Source organism: Leishmania martiniquensis, chromosome 21 (assembly GCF_017916325.1).
Source record: "Leishmania martiniquensis isolate LSCM1 chromosome 21, whole genome shotgun sequence".
Taxonomy (NCBI): domain Eukaryota; phylum Euglenozoa; class Kinetoplastea; order Trypanosomatida; family Trypanosomatidae; genus Leishmania; species Leishmania martiniquensis.
This window is the reverse complement of record NC_090156.1, coordinates 587634-604332: the sequence shown is the minus strand read 5'-3', so window position 1 is coordinate 604332 and position 16699 is coordinate 587634. Positions and strand designations below refer to the sequence as shown.

General features: G+C 61.7%; 4 protein-coding genes across 4 annotated transcripts; all 4 read left to right on the top strand.

The window, feature by feature from the left end:
- Positions 1-1665: 1665 nt before the first annotated feature.
- LSCM1_04753 (uncharacterized protein) lies at positions 1666-5991 on the top strand (the record flags this gene model as incomplete). Its single annotated transcript, XM_067322247.1, has 1 exon — positions 1666-5991. One exon carries the CDS (start codon positions 1666-1668, stop codon positions 5989-5991), a length of 4326 nt encoding a protein of 1441 aa, XP_067179044.1.
- Positions 5992-6678: 687 nt separating this feature from the next.
- On the top strand, positions 6679-8313 carry LSCM1_04752 (uncharacterized protein; the record flags this gene model as incomplete). The annotated part of the gene is made up of 1 exon (XM_067322246.1): positions 6679-8313. One exon carries the CDS (start codon positions 6679-6681, stop codon positions 8311-8313), a length of 1635 nt encoding a protein of 544 aa, XP_067179043.1.
- A 693-nt stretch (positions 8314-9006) lies between these two features.
- LSCM1_04751 (uncharacterized protein) lies at positions 9007-11043 on the top strand (the record flags this gene model as incomplete). The annotated part of the gene is made up of 1 exon (XM_067322245.1): positions 9007-11043. One exon carries the CDS (start codon positions 9007-9009, stop codon positions 11041-11043), a length of 2037 nt encoding a protein of 678 aa, XP_067179042.1.
- Positions 11044-14021: 2978 nt separating this feature from the next.
- On the top strand, positions 14022-16634 carry LSCM1_04750 (uncharacterized protein; the record flags this gene model as incomplete). Its single annotated transcript, XM_067322244.1, has 1 exon — positions 14022-16634. The coding sequence occupies one exon, from the start codon at positions 14022-14024 to the stop codon at positions 16632-16634; it is 2613 nt and encodes an 870-aa protein (XP_067179041.1).
- Between the last annotated feature and the right edge of the window lie 65 nt (positions 16635-16699).

The window sequence follows — 16699 nt, the reverse complement described above, 5'->3', positions numbered from 1 at the left end:
GCCGTTCCGATTGCCCCCTCCCCTCTCTCTCTGTGCGTACGTGTGTAGCCCATCTGTCTGTGCTCTTTTGTGTTCTCTTATCATTCGCTCCTCTGTTTTACTAACGTACTGTACGCCCCCTCTTCGACACTCTCTTCTCTCTCTCTGTGTCTGTGCCTGTGTGTTCGCCTCTTCGCTGTCTCAGTGCCTTTCTGTCTCGAAGCTGTTTTTTTTTGTTCGCTCGTTTGCTGTCTCTCATCATCACAATCACCATCACCCTACACCGTTTCGTTCCTCTTTTCATTGCTACTCCCCATCACCACCACCACCACCTTCCTGCGTTTTTTGGCGCGCCGACTGCTGCACCTTCACTGACTGTGTCTGTTAGTACGGGGCAGCGGTGTGCGCCGTCTCTTTTTCACCCTTTTTGTCTCTTGTCTTCTGTCTTGTGTGTGCGTTGCGGCGGTGGCTGGGCGCTCCATTGCTCTGCTCTGCTCTTCTCCTCTTTCCCTCTTTTTTTTTGCCTTGCTGTTTCTCCACTCTGCTTGCTGATTCAACGCTGTCACTCTTTGGTGTGCGCCTCCTCTCCCCCTCTTTCTCTCTTTCTGTGTGTGTGTGTGTCTGTACGTGTGATATGTTTCCTTTGACGTCCACATGTTCGTATCGAGTCAGTGATTGAGATCACATCTTCTTTTCCCTCCCCCTCCGTTTTCCTGCGCGTGCATCCCTTTTCTTTCTCTCTCTCCCTCTCGTTTCCACCACATTGCTGACAGGTTCGATTGATTGTTGTGCTGCTTCTGGCTCCCCCCTCTCCTCCTCTTCCTCTGACCTGTGTCTCCACTGCGCACGCATACACGCAGGCACCGCCACATTGTCCGCCTCCCTTCGCCCCTCCACCTTCACTTTCCCTCGAAGATCTTTCAACTTGTTCTGCTTCTCTCTCTCTCCTGGCGCAGGCTCCATAGGGCGTTGGCCGTTGCCCACCCCTGCCCTCTAACGTTTGTCTCTCCCACTCCCCTCCCTTCCACTTCTTCTTACGCCTCTTCTCTGTCATCAGTATTGGTCTCGTTTTTTTTCTTCTTCCTCCCTCAGTGCTGCGCTTCGCAGCCGCTGACTTTTCTTTGACACCCGTTTGCGGTCGCCCTTCCGCGCATAAACGCGCACTTAAGAGTAAAGAAGAGAGGGCCGACACGTAGGAGCACCGCGTGCATACGCAGGGCAGCACGCAGCATCTCCCTTTCCTCCGCCGCCACCCCCCCGCCCGCCGCTCCGTTATACTCCGCCCACCACTCACCATCGCGCTTTGTGTGTTTCTCCTTTTTTTTCCTTCTCGTCATTCTCTTCGGTGTTCTTTCCTCCCCCGTTTAGGGCGGGGCACTTTTTTCTTCTTTGGCGTCCTCCGGCGCTCTCAGCGCTGTTGTATCCCTCCCTCCTCAACCACTCTTTCCCCACCCACCCCCCATTCCATCCCAACGCCATCGCCTTCTGGACTGTTCCTCTCCGCTCTCTCCTTGCGGTTTCGTATCGGCACGACTCTGATACCCCCCTTCCCTTTTTGTCTTCTGTGCGAAGTGCCTTCTCGCTGAACCCTGCGTACACGTCAGGGGCGATTCGTGGGGGGACCCGAACGCGTCGCTGCCCTCTCGGCCGCCGAGCACGTTGTCACCTGACTTGTCCACTCCGGCAATGTGCGACTCTGCCACATCCTCCACAGCAGCCGCGGCATCGCAAGGGGACGGCTGTGGACGCCATCACCGCCACGACGTCGGTGTACCACGCCTCACCGATGCAGCGCGGTACACGTGCTTCTACTTCACCGTCTTCTTTAGCAACAATCCGCCCATCTTTCATTCAAACCGCATTCCGCCCGAGAGGCTCGGCATAAGGCGACTGAGCGCAGCCCCAGCTGCCTCTCTCCCAGGAGCAGGGGAGGGATCGACAGGCGTCGCGTCGTCGTCCTCGCCCTCTTCCCCATGCCCCACCTGCCAGCAGCAGTACTGGAAATCCGTCTTTGGGGAGCCCGGCGGCGACCGCGCCGCACGTCGTGGCATGGGATACCCGTACCCCAGTGGCCTCTACGCCGCTGCAGCAGAGACAGAGGGGGATGGCGATGGCGCCGCGCCGGTTGTCGGGGACTACCGCAGCGCCACCGCCGCGGTCGAGGAGGTGCCACAGCAAACTCTGCAGAGTGTCGCCTTTCCCACGGCGTTTGGCAGCTGCGGTGGGGCGTGTGCGCTGCCCATTCGCACTTGTGGCCGTCGCACACGAAGCACCTCCGCGGTGGTGTCGCTGATGGCGTCTTCGCCAGGGCGTGCAGCCTCACCAGAGGGGCCGCAATCGAACCCGCCAACGCCGCCGCCGCTGCGGAGCTCATCGGTGACAAACAACGGAAAGAGGTCGGATGGTGACACGTCGGCGGAGGAAGCAGACGGCGGGCGTGCGCAGCCGAGCTCAATGGCAGCGCTCACGACGCCGGCGACGGGAAGCAACGCCATCGGCTCCTTCTTCTCGACCGTCGGCACCTCCCCCCTCAGCGACACCGCCACGTTCGTGAACGAAGCGGCGCCTAACGAAACGGTGGCAGTCGCAGAGGCGATGGGTGGCGCTTGTACTGTAGCAGGTGACTTTAGACCCACACTCTCCAATGCAAAATGGGAAGATAGAGGCACTGCGGTGGTGCGTATCGCTCACGACAGAGATGCCGCGGCAACCATCATGGCTGCGGCGCCGCGGCAGGGACTTGAATTGCGCACACAGCCCCAGCAGCAGCCCATCGCCGCTGCCAAAGTTCCGAGCAAGGCCGAGGGCAAGGCGCCGCCTCGGCCACAACGGCTGATGCCTACTACAGCCCTGACCTCGGTGCTACAGAACATGGCACACTCGCCGGCCTGTGCGCCGGCTGCTGCGTCGAGCGGCTCCCTTCTCACACCGGCGCCCGGAGAGCAAGAAAGCAGTCCCTCTCCCAACGCTCCTCAGCGGCGGCCCAACGCTAATGCGTCCACTGGTCCACACACCAACGCCCAGGAGGCTGCTTCCGCTACTCTCGCGGCACGCGCGCCGCCGCAGGAGGGGCCGCCGTGGAACATGAAAGTAGAGGAGGTGCGCTCCGCCAGAGGTGAGCTCCGCTACTACCGCATCATCCTCACCGTCTCCTTCGCGGCGCTTGTGACGACGCACACTGGCTTGATGCACTCCATGCAGACGCGCAGTGCGGCTGTGGCGCTAGTGGTTCTCTGCCCTCCATGCGGCCTGCACTTCCGCTTCCTCTTGCACCACGTGGATATCCTGCGCAGTGTGCTGAACCGCACGACTGAGTTTGCTATTCGCACCGTGCAGCGTTTTTTCTGTCTGCTCTACTCGCCCACGCAGAAGCCGAACGGCTCACAGCAACAGATACTGCGATGCTTCGCAGCGCAACTCGAGACGCACCCGGAGGCGTTTGAGACGTACCAAGCCGTGAAGACGGAGCTGAAGAATGCTCTGTCCCTTCGCTTTCCTCTCCCGCCGCTAGCGCCTGCGACGTCGGCGTGGGTAGTGCCGATGCTGATGCGGTCTTCGCCGTTCGGCGCACGAACACGCGATGGCTCGAAACAGGCTTCCGCAAAATCTCCCAGTGAGCAGCGGGACACGTCGGCAACATTGATGTGCCGTTCAAGCACAGGCGGCGCGTCTGCCTCCTTAGGGAAGAGGTTGGGTGCCGGTGCAGCGCCCTCGGACTTGGCGTGTTCAGCACCTCCGCCCTTGGCTGACATCCTTCACGAGGCCGCTTCCTCTGTGTGCGAGTACAGCGAGGGCTTTGCGAGCGCCTTCATCTGCGGGCTCTTGTCTTTGACAGAAGATGGGGTCGGCAGCGCAGGTCTGCGTGCGCGGCGCAGGGTAGGCAACAGCGTCAGCGCCAATGCAGGCGCGGCAGCGGCCATGCCCGCCGCGATAAGTCCGACGAGTCCCAACGTGAATGGCGTGTCTCCGCTGCCGCTCTGTGCGCAGCACGGCGCATCGCCGACGGTGGCACGCGAGGGATCGCCGTTGCTTCCGTGCGGCGGAGGTGTGAGTGGTACGAGGCCGGGGTGCGCCCCAGAGTGGCTGTCTCGGTATGGGGCGTACTGGAGCTCGGTTGCGGAGCAACGCGACCCTCTGCATAGCAGTTGCGACGGCGTCATCAACTTTGGCAAGCCTGTCCCCATGTCACACGAAAAATTCGGCCGTGCGGGCAGCGGCAGCGTAGATGACCTCAACGAGGACTGTGCGGCTCTCAAGGCGCGCGCACCGGCCATCACAATCTCTTCGAAGGCACCGACTAACAACCCCACGACGATCGATGTGTCGTGCACAGCAGCGGCTTCTTCTCCCAGGACGACAGCCCAAGTACTCCATGGAGGAAAAGGCGCCACCGCGCTCACAGGAGCAGACACCGCTGTGAGCACGGGGACTCCTTTCAGCGGTGCCAAGAGTGGCGGCGTCGTCGCCAGACGTTCGCGCAACTGCGAAAGCACACCCTCTTCGCCGGCAGCACCTCGCACCGTCGCGGCCTTTGCTGCGGCACCGCCAGCCCCTAACGCCGCACCACCGCCTCCACCGAAGGCGGTAGGGAGCAGCACTCCCCTGTCCAGCTCGAAGGAGGACGAGTACCTGATTCACCGTGGTCGTCTGGGCCGTGTCGTCATCTTCACCCGCGACGGCGTCTTGGCTCGCCGACTGCTGTTAATTGCGGCATTCTTGTGGGGTAGCGGCGGTGGCGGTGCTGCGATTGGCAGGGGCGAAGCGGCGTGGGCAGGTGTGCCGGGCAGGGGCACCTGCAGCGGGCAGCAGCGCTTAGCTCGCACCGCCACCGAGGACGTGGTGCTCCGCAACGAGGAAGCGCAGCATATGTACGAAACGGCAGTGGCCGCTGCCGTGTCCTCGGCTGAGTACCCCAACGTACCGGTGCAATGGGTTGCGGAGGAGTTCAGCGAGGCCCGCATCAGCACCTTGTGCTCCCGCTTTAGCCCAGAGAACGCGCTGCTAGTGGTGGTGCCACGCCAGCTGCAGTGTCGCCGTCTGTACCTGCGCAAGTATGTGACAGGCACCACCGTGCTAGTCGAGGAGCACAGCGGGAGAGGCGCAAGGGTGTGCACTGCACCCTTCCCCTTCCGCTGCTCCATCTCGAAGCAGATCGTTGTGCAACCGGACCCGACCGTGACGACGCTGTTGCGTGAGGCGTGCAGTCTGCATCAGAGCAGCCACGGTATCGTCAGCTTCGCTGACGTGTTCCAGCGCATGGTTGGGTGGCTCCACTGGCAGGCGGCGGCGGCAGTGCTGGCTCGGGAGGCGCACGCGCAAGCGGCCGCTTCCTCCCGGGCCGTGTCCGCCCCCGCCATAGCAAACGACACGCCACTCATGCGCCTCGTGAGCACTGATGGTGCTTGGCCGTCTTCTGACTACTCCGCTCTCTCTGGATCGGCGTCTTCTGGAACGAGGGAGAACATCAACAGCAGCCACATGGCGACGCCGGTGACCACCTCGCCGGATATGCGACACACACACGGCAGCAATATGTCTGGCTCCTGGCTAGTGTACCACCGAGATTCCTCGTTGGAGCACGAGACAGTGGAGGAGGCCCTGCTCCCCGGCAGTATGGGCGGTGCTGGCGGGTGGGCACACACCGCAAACACAACAGCGAACGCCACCGGCGGTGCAGGCTCAATAGCTTCGACCACCGCCATCCGTACGGCATCAACGCCGGCAACGTCGATGCTGTTTCTCTCCCAGGGCCTTGTGCAGCCGCCATCTGCCTTCACCTCAGCCTCTCCAACAGCCGCGAACCCCACAAAGGCGCCCTCCTCTTCCCCCCTTAAGCTCTTTCAATGGCTTCGGTCAAGTCCGACGTCGTCGTGCGCTGGAACCGCTCACAGCCACCCTATCCTGTCACCGGCCACGCTTGGCCAAATGTATAGCACTGACGGCGTGGGGGGAGGGCAGCTGTCACGTCTTCTCACCGGTGACGACGACGACGACGAGGGTTGTCTCGTGTAGCGCTGATACTCGCTCTGCCGGTAAGGTTGAAGAGAGCGGCGAGAAGGGGTATGCGTGCGCGGTTATACGTGCGACGGGGACGGTGGCCTCGAGGAAGAATTGGCATTGCTCTCTCTCTCTCTCTTTCTCTTCCCGTACAAGTTGTATACATCTCTCTCTGCGATTCAGTTGCGTTAAAAAAACCAAAAGAACAGGACCGCGTCACTCACAGGCTGATGGGGCTAATGTGCTCAGGTCTGCGCCGACGGATCTGCATCTGCCAGCCCTCTCCATGGCTACTGCGAGAGCTTTTCGTGACAATGCAGCTTCATCTGTCGACGCACTCTGTGCATCAGCCGCTTGCCTCCAGTGAGCATCTTTGTCTGTGTGTGTGTAAGGCGGTGCTCTTTGTACTGTGTGGCCCTCTGCCGCCCTTCTTTACTCTTGTGTATCCCCATCCCCATTCCTATACACCGCCTCTCTTGCCATTTCTCTGTGCTGTTGTCTGGCCTCTGATGCCTCCCCCCTCCCCCTCCCCCGTAATCCCTCATGCACATACACGCGCTCAAACAGAAAGAGAGAGAGAAAGCGGCGTGCAGAGGCTTTCCATCAGCACCGCAGAGACCATAACGTGCCGTGCGGTGAGCGACGCGTCGGCGGCGCTCGAAGGACAAGGGCAAAAGAGACGTGGTGGACGGTGCAGCAACGATGCTATCCGCGAGGCGTGGCGCACTGCTCCTGCAGGCGTTGCACAGGCCCGGAGAGGTCATTTCTTACAAGGCAGGTGACTTCCACCTCGTACCCAAAACATTCACGGTTGGCAAACGCATCGCCGTGCGGTCGTACCTCGACCGTAACCGCACAGAGCTGTCGGACCGCACGTTCATGCCGCAGAAAAATTGGTTTCGGGCGTACGACCTCCAGGAGAATCGCTTCGGCCGCGACCATGAGCGCCTCAGCTACCGGTTTTACAATTTGGAGACGAAGCTGATATGGCGGGCCTTCGACACGCCGGAGCTGATCGGCATGCTACTGCACGATGAAACGATAAAGGGTAATGCAGACATGTACGCCCCTGACATGCTGGACGCGGCCCTCCACTACACTCGTGAGTCGCGCTACTGGCGTTGCATCGGCATCACAAAGCCGTTCTACGACCACAACACTCTTCGGGCGCACTGCTGGGAGGAGAACGGCCTGCAGGTAGGGACACTTGTCATGTCGCAGGCGATGCGGCACGCACTGATGGACCTGGAGCGCGCTGTGCGCCGCAGGGAGCTGGGGCTAGAGCCGAACTACCTGTGGGACCGTTGGGGCCCAATCGGCTTCATCGACGGTGCCCGCACCGACTACCTGCCCAGGTTCGAGCATAATCCCTACATCGACCCCGATGGCGTCGATGTGACGGAGCTGGACGTGCTGCCGTTCAACACGCACGAGCAGATAAAGGAGCGCTACCGAGAATTTATCGAGCCCGACACCACGCCCTTCGAGAACGTCTTTGGTAGCCCCAGTCATGGGTCTCTCACGACGCTGGCCGACATCCCAAGCACGAATGTGGCTGCTCTCTACAGAGACCTGAAGATGAAGGCGGGCACTCCAGTCGCCGGCGATGCAGTGGCGCTGCCCCCTGCGGATGTTCGAACGCTTTTCTACCTTAGCGCCAACCCGGAGTGGAGGGCCATGGCCGGCGGCAAGGCCTCCTGGGAAGAGGTGTTGGACGCCATGGGGCCAGTACAAGCGGAGCTGGATGAGAAGATCGACGCTGCGAGGCTACTGCAGAACACGCGGCACAGTCCGGAGCGAGTGCGTGCGTTTTTTGAGGAAAAATGTGGCTTCCACGACTTCATGTATACCCCAGACAAGACCATCACGGCGGCTGTGCTATGCTACTTGACGGAGCTGCGCCGCATCTGCACCGAAACGGCGTGGGGCGCTGACCTGGCCAAGTGTCTCACCGATTTGGCGCGGGCGCAGGTAATGGGCCGCGATGCCTTCATCGTGTACCGGCACATCGAGGACGCCATCCTGGACAAGAAGCGGCGCTTGTGGGCCCGCCGGTTCGCCGGCGAGTCACACGAAGAGGCGACGCTGGATTACCTGCTCGAGAATTTCAGCCGCCGTGTGGATCGCCCGCGCAACGTTGGCACAACTGGCGTCGAGTTCGACCGCGAGCAGGAGCCGATTGGCCGTCAGGTGCAGCGGCGGATACTCGACTCGGACAAGGCCAACAAGTTGGCAGAGGTGCGTCGTAGTCGGGGTAAGATGTGGTCAAAGAAACGCAGCGTGTTCGATGCATTGCATGAGAAGCAGCTGCAGAACTTTAGTTACGGCGTGCATTGAGGCCGTCGCGCTCAAGCGTGCGCGAGGGCGTGTGTGTGCTTGTATGTCGTTTTTGGTGGGCCTCTCGGATCTTTGTCGGGTCTTCCCGTCAGAGCAACATCAGTAGCGGGAGCGCCTCGGGCGTTGCTCAGGACAAAGCGGGAAGACAAGTAATGTACACAGCAAGGTAACGAGCTGCTGACGCCACAGAGGCGGTCTTTCGTATCTCATGTGAATAGGTTGGGTGCAGAGCCGTGAAAGAGAGGGGCTCTCTTGGAGAAGTGAGTGCCTGTGTGTGTGTGTGTGCGTGCGTGATGTCGCTTACTCAAAGAAAGAGGAGATAGAGACGGTACACGAGGCGTACGACGCTCACCTCCCTCCGCCGCACGCCTTTATCACTCCCCCAGTACGAATTCGTGGCTGGTCCGCACTCCGCCAGCCATCCTGTTCCCGGCTGCTGTCACCCCTCCTCTCCTTTCTCGCTCCCGCTCTCTTTCTTCTCGGCTACGCGTCAGTCTGTCACTCACACTCTCCGGCAGTTTTGTCACTCCCACCGCTGCGCAGACCGAAGCCCTCAGACAGAGCCGAGTCGATTGGCGAGCGCGCAGTCACGCACGCTCGCACGAACAAAAAAGCAGCTCATATAAGCGCAGGGAGAAAAATAGGCAGAGGCAGCACACTCATACCTTCACCAAAGTTCTCTGCGTGCATGAGATGAGCCGTGTACCCGTCCGTAGCCGCGGTGAGCGGGCTTCAGTGGACCCGCACGGGTTGCCCCTGATCCGCGAGGAGCAACGGGCCTCACCCAGTGCGCCGACTCTCGGGACTTCCATGTCCCTCGCGCCGTCAACGATATTGGGGAGACGCCGTGCCCCTTCCAGCGGCACCCGCACTGCTACCTCACTCTGCCGCGAAGGCTCCCGTAGCTCAAACATCTTGTCGCGCATGGTAACGCATGCGACCCGCGCGACGGCTCCGTGGGGGCGTGGGCAGCAGCCGACCACTCTCCAAGCACCCCCACGCCTTGCACCTCTGCCGGTGGCACCGATCGTAGAGCGAGGATTTGGCCGACCACCTACAGCGCTGGCACCCCTCGCGCTGGCGGAGCGATCTGAGGAGGCGCTCTGCGCGCGTCGGCCTGCGCGCGTCGCCGCTGCTGCTGCTGGTGGCGCTGGTGCTGGTGCAATCTGCGTGTGCTCGGCGCGCTCTGCCCTGCCCCTCTTGCCGCTTTCCACGGCAACGACTGCAACTCACCGGGGGGGGGAGCCGGAGCCGGTTTGGCGGCGCAGCAAGCCGCTGAGCCGACCGCCTGCAACCACTCAGGGCCGGACACTAAGCCATGACACTGCAAGCCCCGACAACGTCAAGGCCGTTCTCTCCAATGCTGGCATGCCAGAAGAGGAGGCGAGGAAACGGCAGGGAGCGGAGGCGGTGACTCAGCGAGCCACTGTGGAATCTGCAGATGGCACCGAGTCGGCTCTGTGCCATGCCGACGATCACGCCATGACTACACAGACGGAATGCGTCGACAGTTTTCTCACGATGAGTGTTGCTACCGAGAGCAGCCAAGCAACCCTACGTGACCCTCAAGCCTCTCCCGCGGGGCCTTCACAAGGGGCTTTTGCGCCGTCACACAAGTGGGCGGATCGGCTGGTGATGGCGCCGGTGGGCGATGCGAGGGTGAAACATACCCGTGAAGGAGGCGCGGGCGATTTCTCGACCTTGTCATCATCGGCACGGTCTACCCCGGGGCACCTCAGCAGCCGCAGTGCTCATAGCAGCGAATGTGATGTGTTATGGGCGCATGAAAGGCCTGAGCAGCCGGCGTACGCCCACAAGCACCAGCTTCCCACCATCTTCTCGAGCCTAGTGCAGGAGCTGCTGGTCGCGAAGCCGAAGGCTGATGTGGATGGCGATGATGACCCGCTAGAGCGATGGATACAGTCGTGGTTTCGAAAGCAATGCGTCGCGCAGCCGCAGCCCCATCGTTACTCCGCGAAGCACCTCCGCGAGCTCGACGAGGGCGTCGTCGGTGCTACCGTGACTGGGGCCTACAGCCGTGGAGCGAGAAGCTCCAACCGCGTCGAGCCACAGCAGAGGGCGGCGGCAGAGGACGAGGCTGGCGAAGCTGCTGAAACCAGGCCTTCCGCTCGTCCCGCTGCCGGCCCCTCCACTACCGGCGATGCTGCTTCTGTCGCCCCTGCCACGACGGCGATGCCTGCATCCGCATCGGTGCTTCAGACGTCGACAGCCGCTTCGCCACCGCATCGGTATACACCGCTAACGGTCGAGTGCGTGCGCAGCGGGCTGCAAAGCCGCATGACCAGCGGCGCATCGCAGAGGGCCGACACACCGCAAAGGGTGCCGCAGACACGGCCGCCCCCATTACGGCCAGCCGCTCTCCACTCCGCTGGCGCTAACAGCAGCCCACGTCCTCCGCCAAATGGTGTCGGAGACGGCAGCGGAGGCGTCCTGGTGGCTGTGGCCGGACTTCCTCCACCATGTCAGCAGCTGCAGCAACCGCCGCCACCAAAGCCGCTGTCTGGCGGCCCGCATTTCACCGCCCCACCATCGGCGCGCTCGATGTCTTCGAAGCAAGCCATGGCCGCTGCCGCAGCTCTTGCCGGCAGCGGCGAGAGTGACAAGGGTGCCAGCGGCATACGCACGAAGCTGGCAACAACGGCATACGCGGTGCTCGTCCACTCCTCCTCGTCCTCGGCGGCGAAAGAAGCGGCGCACCCGCATGAGTGAGTATCGTCAGTGCGAAGGAGAAGGGGCGTAGGGAGGGTTGACGACGGTAGGGTGCGGGTGGGGGGGCAGTGCCCGTCCTCACCCCCAGCCACTACTCACATGCGGGCGCATAGGCCCCAACATGGGTCGCATAACCTAGCAAGCGTGCGCGCGTCCTGTCGCCGCGAAAGTGAGGGTGCCGCAGAGAAAGGGGAGGGAGGGGGGAGGGGCTGCTCGTGCTTCAACGGCTACACAGTTTGTTTCCAAAGGTATATGTGTGTACGTGTGCGTATGTGTGCACCCAGTCGCACCCCGTCCCCATTGGTCTCCACCTCCTCCTCACCAAGTTCTGACAGGTGAAAAGAGGGGGAGGGCAAAGAAAGGGAGGAGTGAGAGACAGAAAGGGGAAAAAGGGCGCGCCAAGAGGTTTGGAGGGGGGCGTGAGTCAGCGGTGCGGAGGTGCACGCCGCACCACTGCCCCACCCCCCTCTTCCGCCACTTACCACCTACGCCCTCCTCCCCTCGCTGTCCGTGTCGTATCCTTTGCCCCTCATACGCCTACGCGAGAACTTCTTTCCTCTCTTCTTCACACATACGCTGTGCATATGCGTATGTGTGTGCGCGTGTGTGTGTGTGTGTCTACCCTTCCCCTCTCTGCCGCTCTTTCTCTCTCTTCTGTTTTCCTCTGCTGCACAGCTGCAGCAGCAGCAGTGGTGATGTTCTTGTTGGTGTATCTCATCTGTGCGGCCATGTCGCAGTGGCGGTGACCTTCTTCCCTGTTTTGCGTTCTCCGTATGTGCGAGTGTGCTCCGTTTTTCACTGCGTTACGTCTTCGTATACTTCACCTCCCCACCCCCTCTCCCCTCAGCCCTCCTCTCGAGGACATGGAGAGAATCTGCCCTCCTGCCTCTGCTCTCTGCTCTCTCTCTCACTCTCTATTGCGTTTTTTTCTTACGTTGCCTTGGGCGCTGCTGAACGGGGAAATTTCTGTGAAAGGTCATGTGCCTGTCTTCGCTTTGCGTGTGTATGTGTGTGCTCCCCATCGGTGTTGCGCGCCTCCATCGGGCGCTACTCGTTGGCTCTGCTTCGAACGCACACGCACACACACAAAGACACACAGGCGCCCTCCCTTGTTTCCTGGGTTGGCCAGCCGCACCTCTCATCCTCCTCCGGTCATGCCCATCAACGCGCTTCTCATCTTCGGTGCCTTCCCTTTTTTTCCCCATCTCGGTACGTTTTCTGCTCAATGTTGTGCTCTTTGTGTGGGCCTTCAACGTCTTGATGCGGCGTCGGGCCTCTCCCTATCCCTCTCTCTCCCTGTGTCTGCGCGTCGATGTGTGCCTGGCTGCACAAGCAACACCGCCATTACCCCTCCCCCTCTTTTGGTTATGGTTGCCGCACACGGCACCGGACTGTGCGCGTATCTGTGCACTGTAGCGGAAAGAAGAGGGCAGCGCACCATCCCCCCCCATCCCCCCTGGGGATGACAGAGAGGTGCAAGCGGCGCGGGGCTCTCCACTCTTCCTTTCTCCTCTCTGCTGTTGGCGCTTGCTGCCAGAACGGAAGCTGTTGGCCGCTACCCGACTCATCATGGCGTGTGTGTGTGTGTGGTGGTGGTGGTGGCGATGATGGAGGGTGGGGTACCCTTAATGTTGTCGATGTTGGTTGCTGTAGTGGTGTTACTGTGCGGTGGGACCTTCGAATTCGCTGTATCTTAGTTTTAGTATTCGCCCTGCCCCCCCCTCTGCCTTCCCTTTGATGTCCCTCCTACTGGTGGTTAGCGCGTATCGTTGCTGCCTCACGTACCGCCACACGCGGCCCGCTCTCGCTCTTCCTCTTTCTACCGTCTCCGCACGAAGACGTGGACATGAAGCGCACACACTTCAGCGGATCACAAGGAAGCGAGAGAACATAATGTACGAAAAGGAGATCCCTCTCTGTAGGGCGCAGGTCCCCTCAAGAGCGTGCCTCTGTGTTTGTGTGTGTGTGTGTGCACCTGTGGTCGAAAATGGGCATACCGGCTTAATCGTAGGTGTACGCACAAGAGAGGCATCATGAAGCTGGGTGGATGGGGGCCGTGCTGAGACCCCCTCTTGCTCTGCCGGTGTGACCTTCGGCTGATCGGCGCGCGCAGCAACTCACTCTAGGCTCGATGGCTGTCTGTGCGTTTGTTTTTGTATGTGCGCGCGCATAGTGTGCCTCCCCTCCACTCTTTTCGCCTCTCCCCCTCCCATCTTGTGTACATTATCTTCCCTGGTGCGGTTATGGATGCCATACTTTGCGTGTGCTTCATGACGTGCCATCGGTGTCTTTCACGCAGGTGTAAAGAGGTTGTGTGTGTGCATGAGGGCGGACGCTCGGGTCTGCGCACTCGCGTCTCACTCGAACATCTCGGGTGGGGGTGGGGTAGACCATCCCCTCCCCCACCGGTGTCGGCGTGTATGTATGACTGTATGCGCACGCAGACGTCCGTGCACGCTCGCGTAGCATTGAGGCCCTCCCCCTCCGTCCCCCTAAACTGGAGAGGCTCTCGTTCGCACTTACGTGTCGTCTAGAGATGAGTTTGAGTGGTTGTCTGTCACTGTAGCTCTCCACCTCGCCCTCCCCCCTCTACGTCTCATGTATCACCTCCCACTCCTCTCCATCCCCGCCGTTCCACGCGAACCATTTTTCGCTGCCCGCAGAGGAGTTCGTGTCACAGATTCACACAGCCGACCTCTCTGTTTCCACCGGAGAGTCCATCTCTTCCGGCGCGTGTGTTTCTCTTCCTTTGATACACTTCTCTCGCGTGCTCCTCAGCACACAACCCCTGTCCCCTCCCCTCCCCTCCCCACCCACCCACCCATCAGCAGCAGCAGCGCACACCCACATATATATATATATACATAGACGCACACGACCGCGCCAAAGGAGAAAGAGAAGCGGGACAAAAAAGGGGCACACACACACACGCGTGCGCTGTCCTCCTCTCGGAGGCCCTTCTCTTTGCTGTGGCCGCCATGTCAATTCGGAAGGACAACAGCAGCGCAGGTGGCAGCGGCGACCGGCACAGTGAAGTGCCTGCATACCCGCTGGCGGCAAATGTACCGGCCATGCACCGCATCTCTGACCCGAAGAACGCAACCGCGTCCACGCACCCCACTGCACAGTCCTCTTCCTCAGCGCGGGACGGCGCTGAGGGGGCGGCGTCGCGAAGCGCGGCGATGCCCCTGTACATTACGCAGTCGCCGCAGCACCAACCACAGCAGACTGCCTTCACTACTGGAATGCCTACGGCTATCATGAGCAAGGCACCGCCACCGATACAGCAGTCGTCGTCCTCGTCCTCACCGCCGACTCCCTCACCGCTTTCGACCTCGGGTAGCGAGCGAAATGAAGTAGCCGATCACCCGTCACGGTCTGAGACCGCCTCCGCTGCTGGCGCACCTGGCGGCGCGGCCGTGCCTGTGCGCCGACCTGCCGTAGGGGCCAGTGGAAGCGGCGCGCGACTCTCTGCAGCGGGGCTCATTCCCTCGGCTAGCATCCACGCTGCAGCTGCAGCCGCGGCGCAGTCTGCTTCCATCGCGGGCCTCGTCTTCGCACCTGGCACTGGTACGCCGCCCCCTGCTGCCGGCGCCACCACGTCTGCCTCTCCGGGGCCGCCGATGCCATCTCCACTTCTGCCGCCTGTGCCGACGATGGCGACGACACCAGCGACCGAGGAGGCGGCGAAGGAGGCTCAGCGGCAGCAGATCCTCGGGCTGGCCAACGCCCTTCTGACGTTCTGCTCCATTGGCAACACACGCGTCACGAGCATTCGTCAGTGCACCTCCAGCTTCTTTGTGCTTCTGTACCAGCGTCTCTTTGACTGCACTATAGCAGGAATCGATAGATCGCCGAATACGGCGGAGAAGCGGCGACACAATGTGATGCTGGTGCTCGAGCACCTCCGCCAGCACCCCTACTCGCTCGAAGACATCGAGGCGGAAGAGGTGGTGAAGCTGAATGAGGACCACATCAGCCGGCTGATTATGGTGTTTGTGCAGGTGGCAGAGGACATGCGCCAGCAGCAGGAGCTTCAGCAGCAGCGCCAACAGGCGGCGATGGCTGCCTCACTGTCCGCGATGCCGGGCCAGCAAGGCGTATCAGTCGGACCGCACTCCTTCGCACATCCAGCTCACGCAGAGGACTTTGGGGCAGCCGTGGCCCCCACTAGGGCCTATGCGCCGGTAGGCTACACCGTGGCGGAGGTACTACCACCCTTCGCACCGCAGCAGGCAGGCTCCGCTGGTGCGGGCAGTGGTAGCTATCACTACCCTCAGCAGGTGGACAACTTCTATGTGGCACCCGCACCACCACTGAACGGTGGCGTCGCTAGTGGCGGCAGCAGCCCGTACATGATCGCCGGCGGTGGCGACCTTGGAGAGGGGGTGTCGCCGTCCTCTGTCAGTCACTACCTCGACTCGTCTGCCGTGCCCACAGACAACTTACTGGAGGAGTGGTACCGCAACCTTGTGTACCCGCCGGCGGGTGCTCCAGCGGAGGAGACGGAGGTGATGTCAGCCGTAGACCCTGGCCATGTGTCCCTCCACGGCGTGCATTCACAGCGCCGTCACACGCGCTCTGATGCACTGGGGCGGGAGGCAGGGGCGTCGCTCACGTCCTCTGGCTCTCCAAAGTACAGAACCAGGGAGCGACGCGCCAGTTCATCGCCAGCAGAGAGACGCTCACCTGCTGGCCGTCATCAGCGCCACCACCGCGCACAGCTCGACGCTGATGACATTGTTCGTCGGTTCCGACGGCTCGAGGAAGCGCTTGACGCGCAGGAGCGGCGGCACCGAAAGCCCTTCGTGGAATCCTCCCCCTCCCCTGCCATTGGAAGGTGCGGCCCCGCGGAGAGGGAGCTTCACGAGAGCCGCCATCGCCGCCACCCCGAGGCCCAGCCAGCATCGTCCGCTCTCGATAGATACGGCAGCGACCTTGCTCCCGTAGGAGATGAACAGGGCACTCCCAAGGCCGATAGCGACGTCATTTTGCATCAGGACGCACCACTGCCATCGCAGCAGCCGTTGCGCTCACAGCCGCCGACGCAACGGCAGCGCCACCCGCCAAATACGCCTGCGCATCGGTTTGCCGCGGAGCCTCCGCTGACACAACAGGAGCGCTACTTTCTCGCGCATCGCTCCCAGCACCGCATCGACGCTGCACAGAGAGATCGGAAGATCGAGCGGCTGCGCTCGGCTCGCTACTTGGGTGACATGCAGCAGCTACTGCGCCAGCGTATGCGCCACGAGTACGACACGCAGATATCGGCGATGCGTGGCTCGTTGAAGCAGTCCATCCGCACAGCAAGGGAGGAAAAGATGGACCTTATGCGCCGCGTGCGGGACGAGAACGCGCGCTACCGTGCCGCCTACGCAACTCTCATGGAGGCGGCGGCCAACGAGGCACAAGTGCCAGCGAGAGTCATGTCGAGGCACACGGCGCGGCTTGCAGACTACTACGCGACAGCGCTACAGCATAGCCACGCTGTGTGCGAGTCACTCAAGCGAGAAGCGGACCGTCGCACCAAGAATGAGCTGCTGCGCTATGCAGAGGAGCTGAGCGCGTGGCAGCAGCATTTTCTTGTCTAGGGAGACGAAATCGGGGCCGACGCGAGTGGTGGCCCCCTTTCACTTTCTCTTGCACGGCCTGTGAT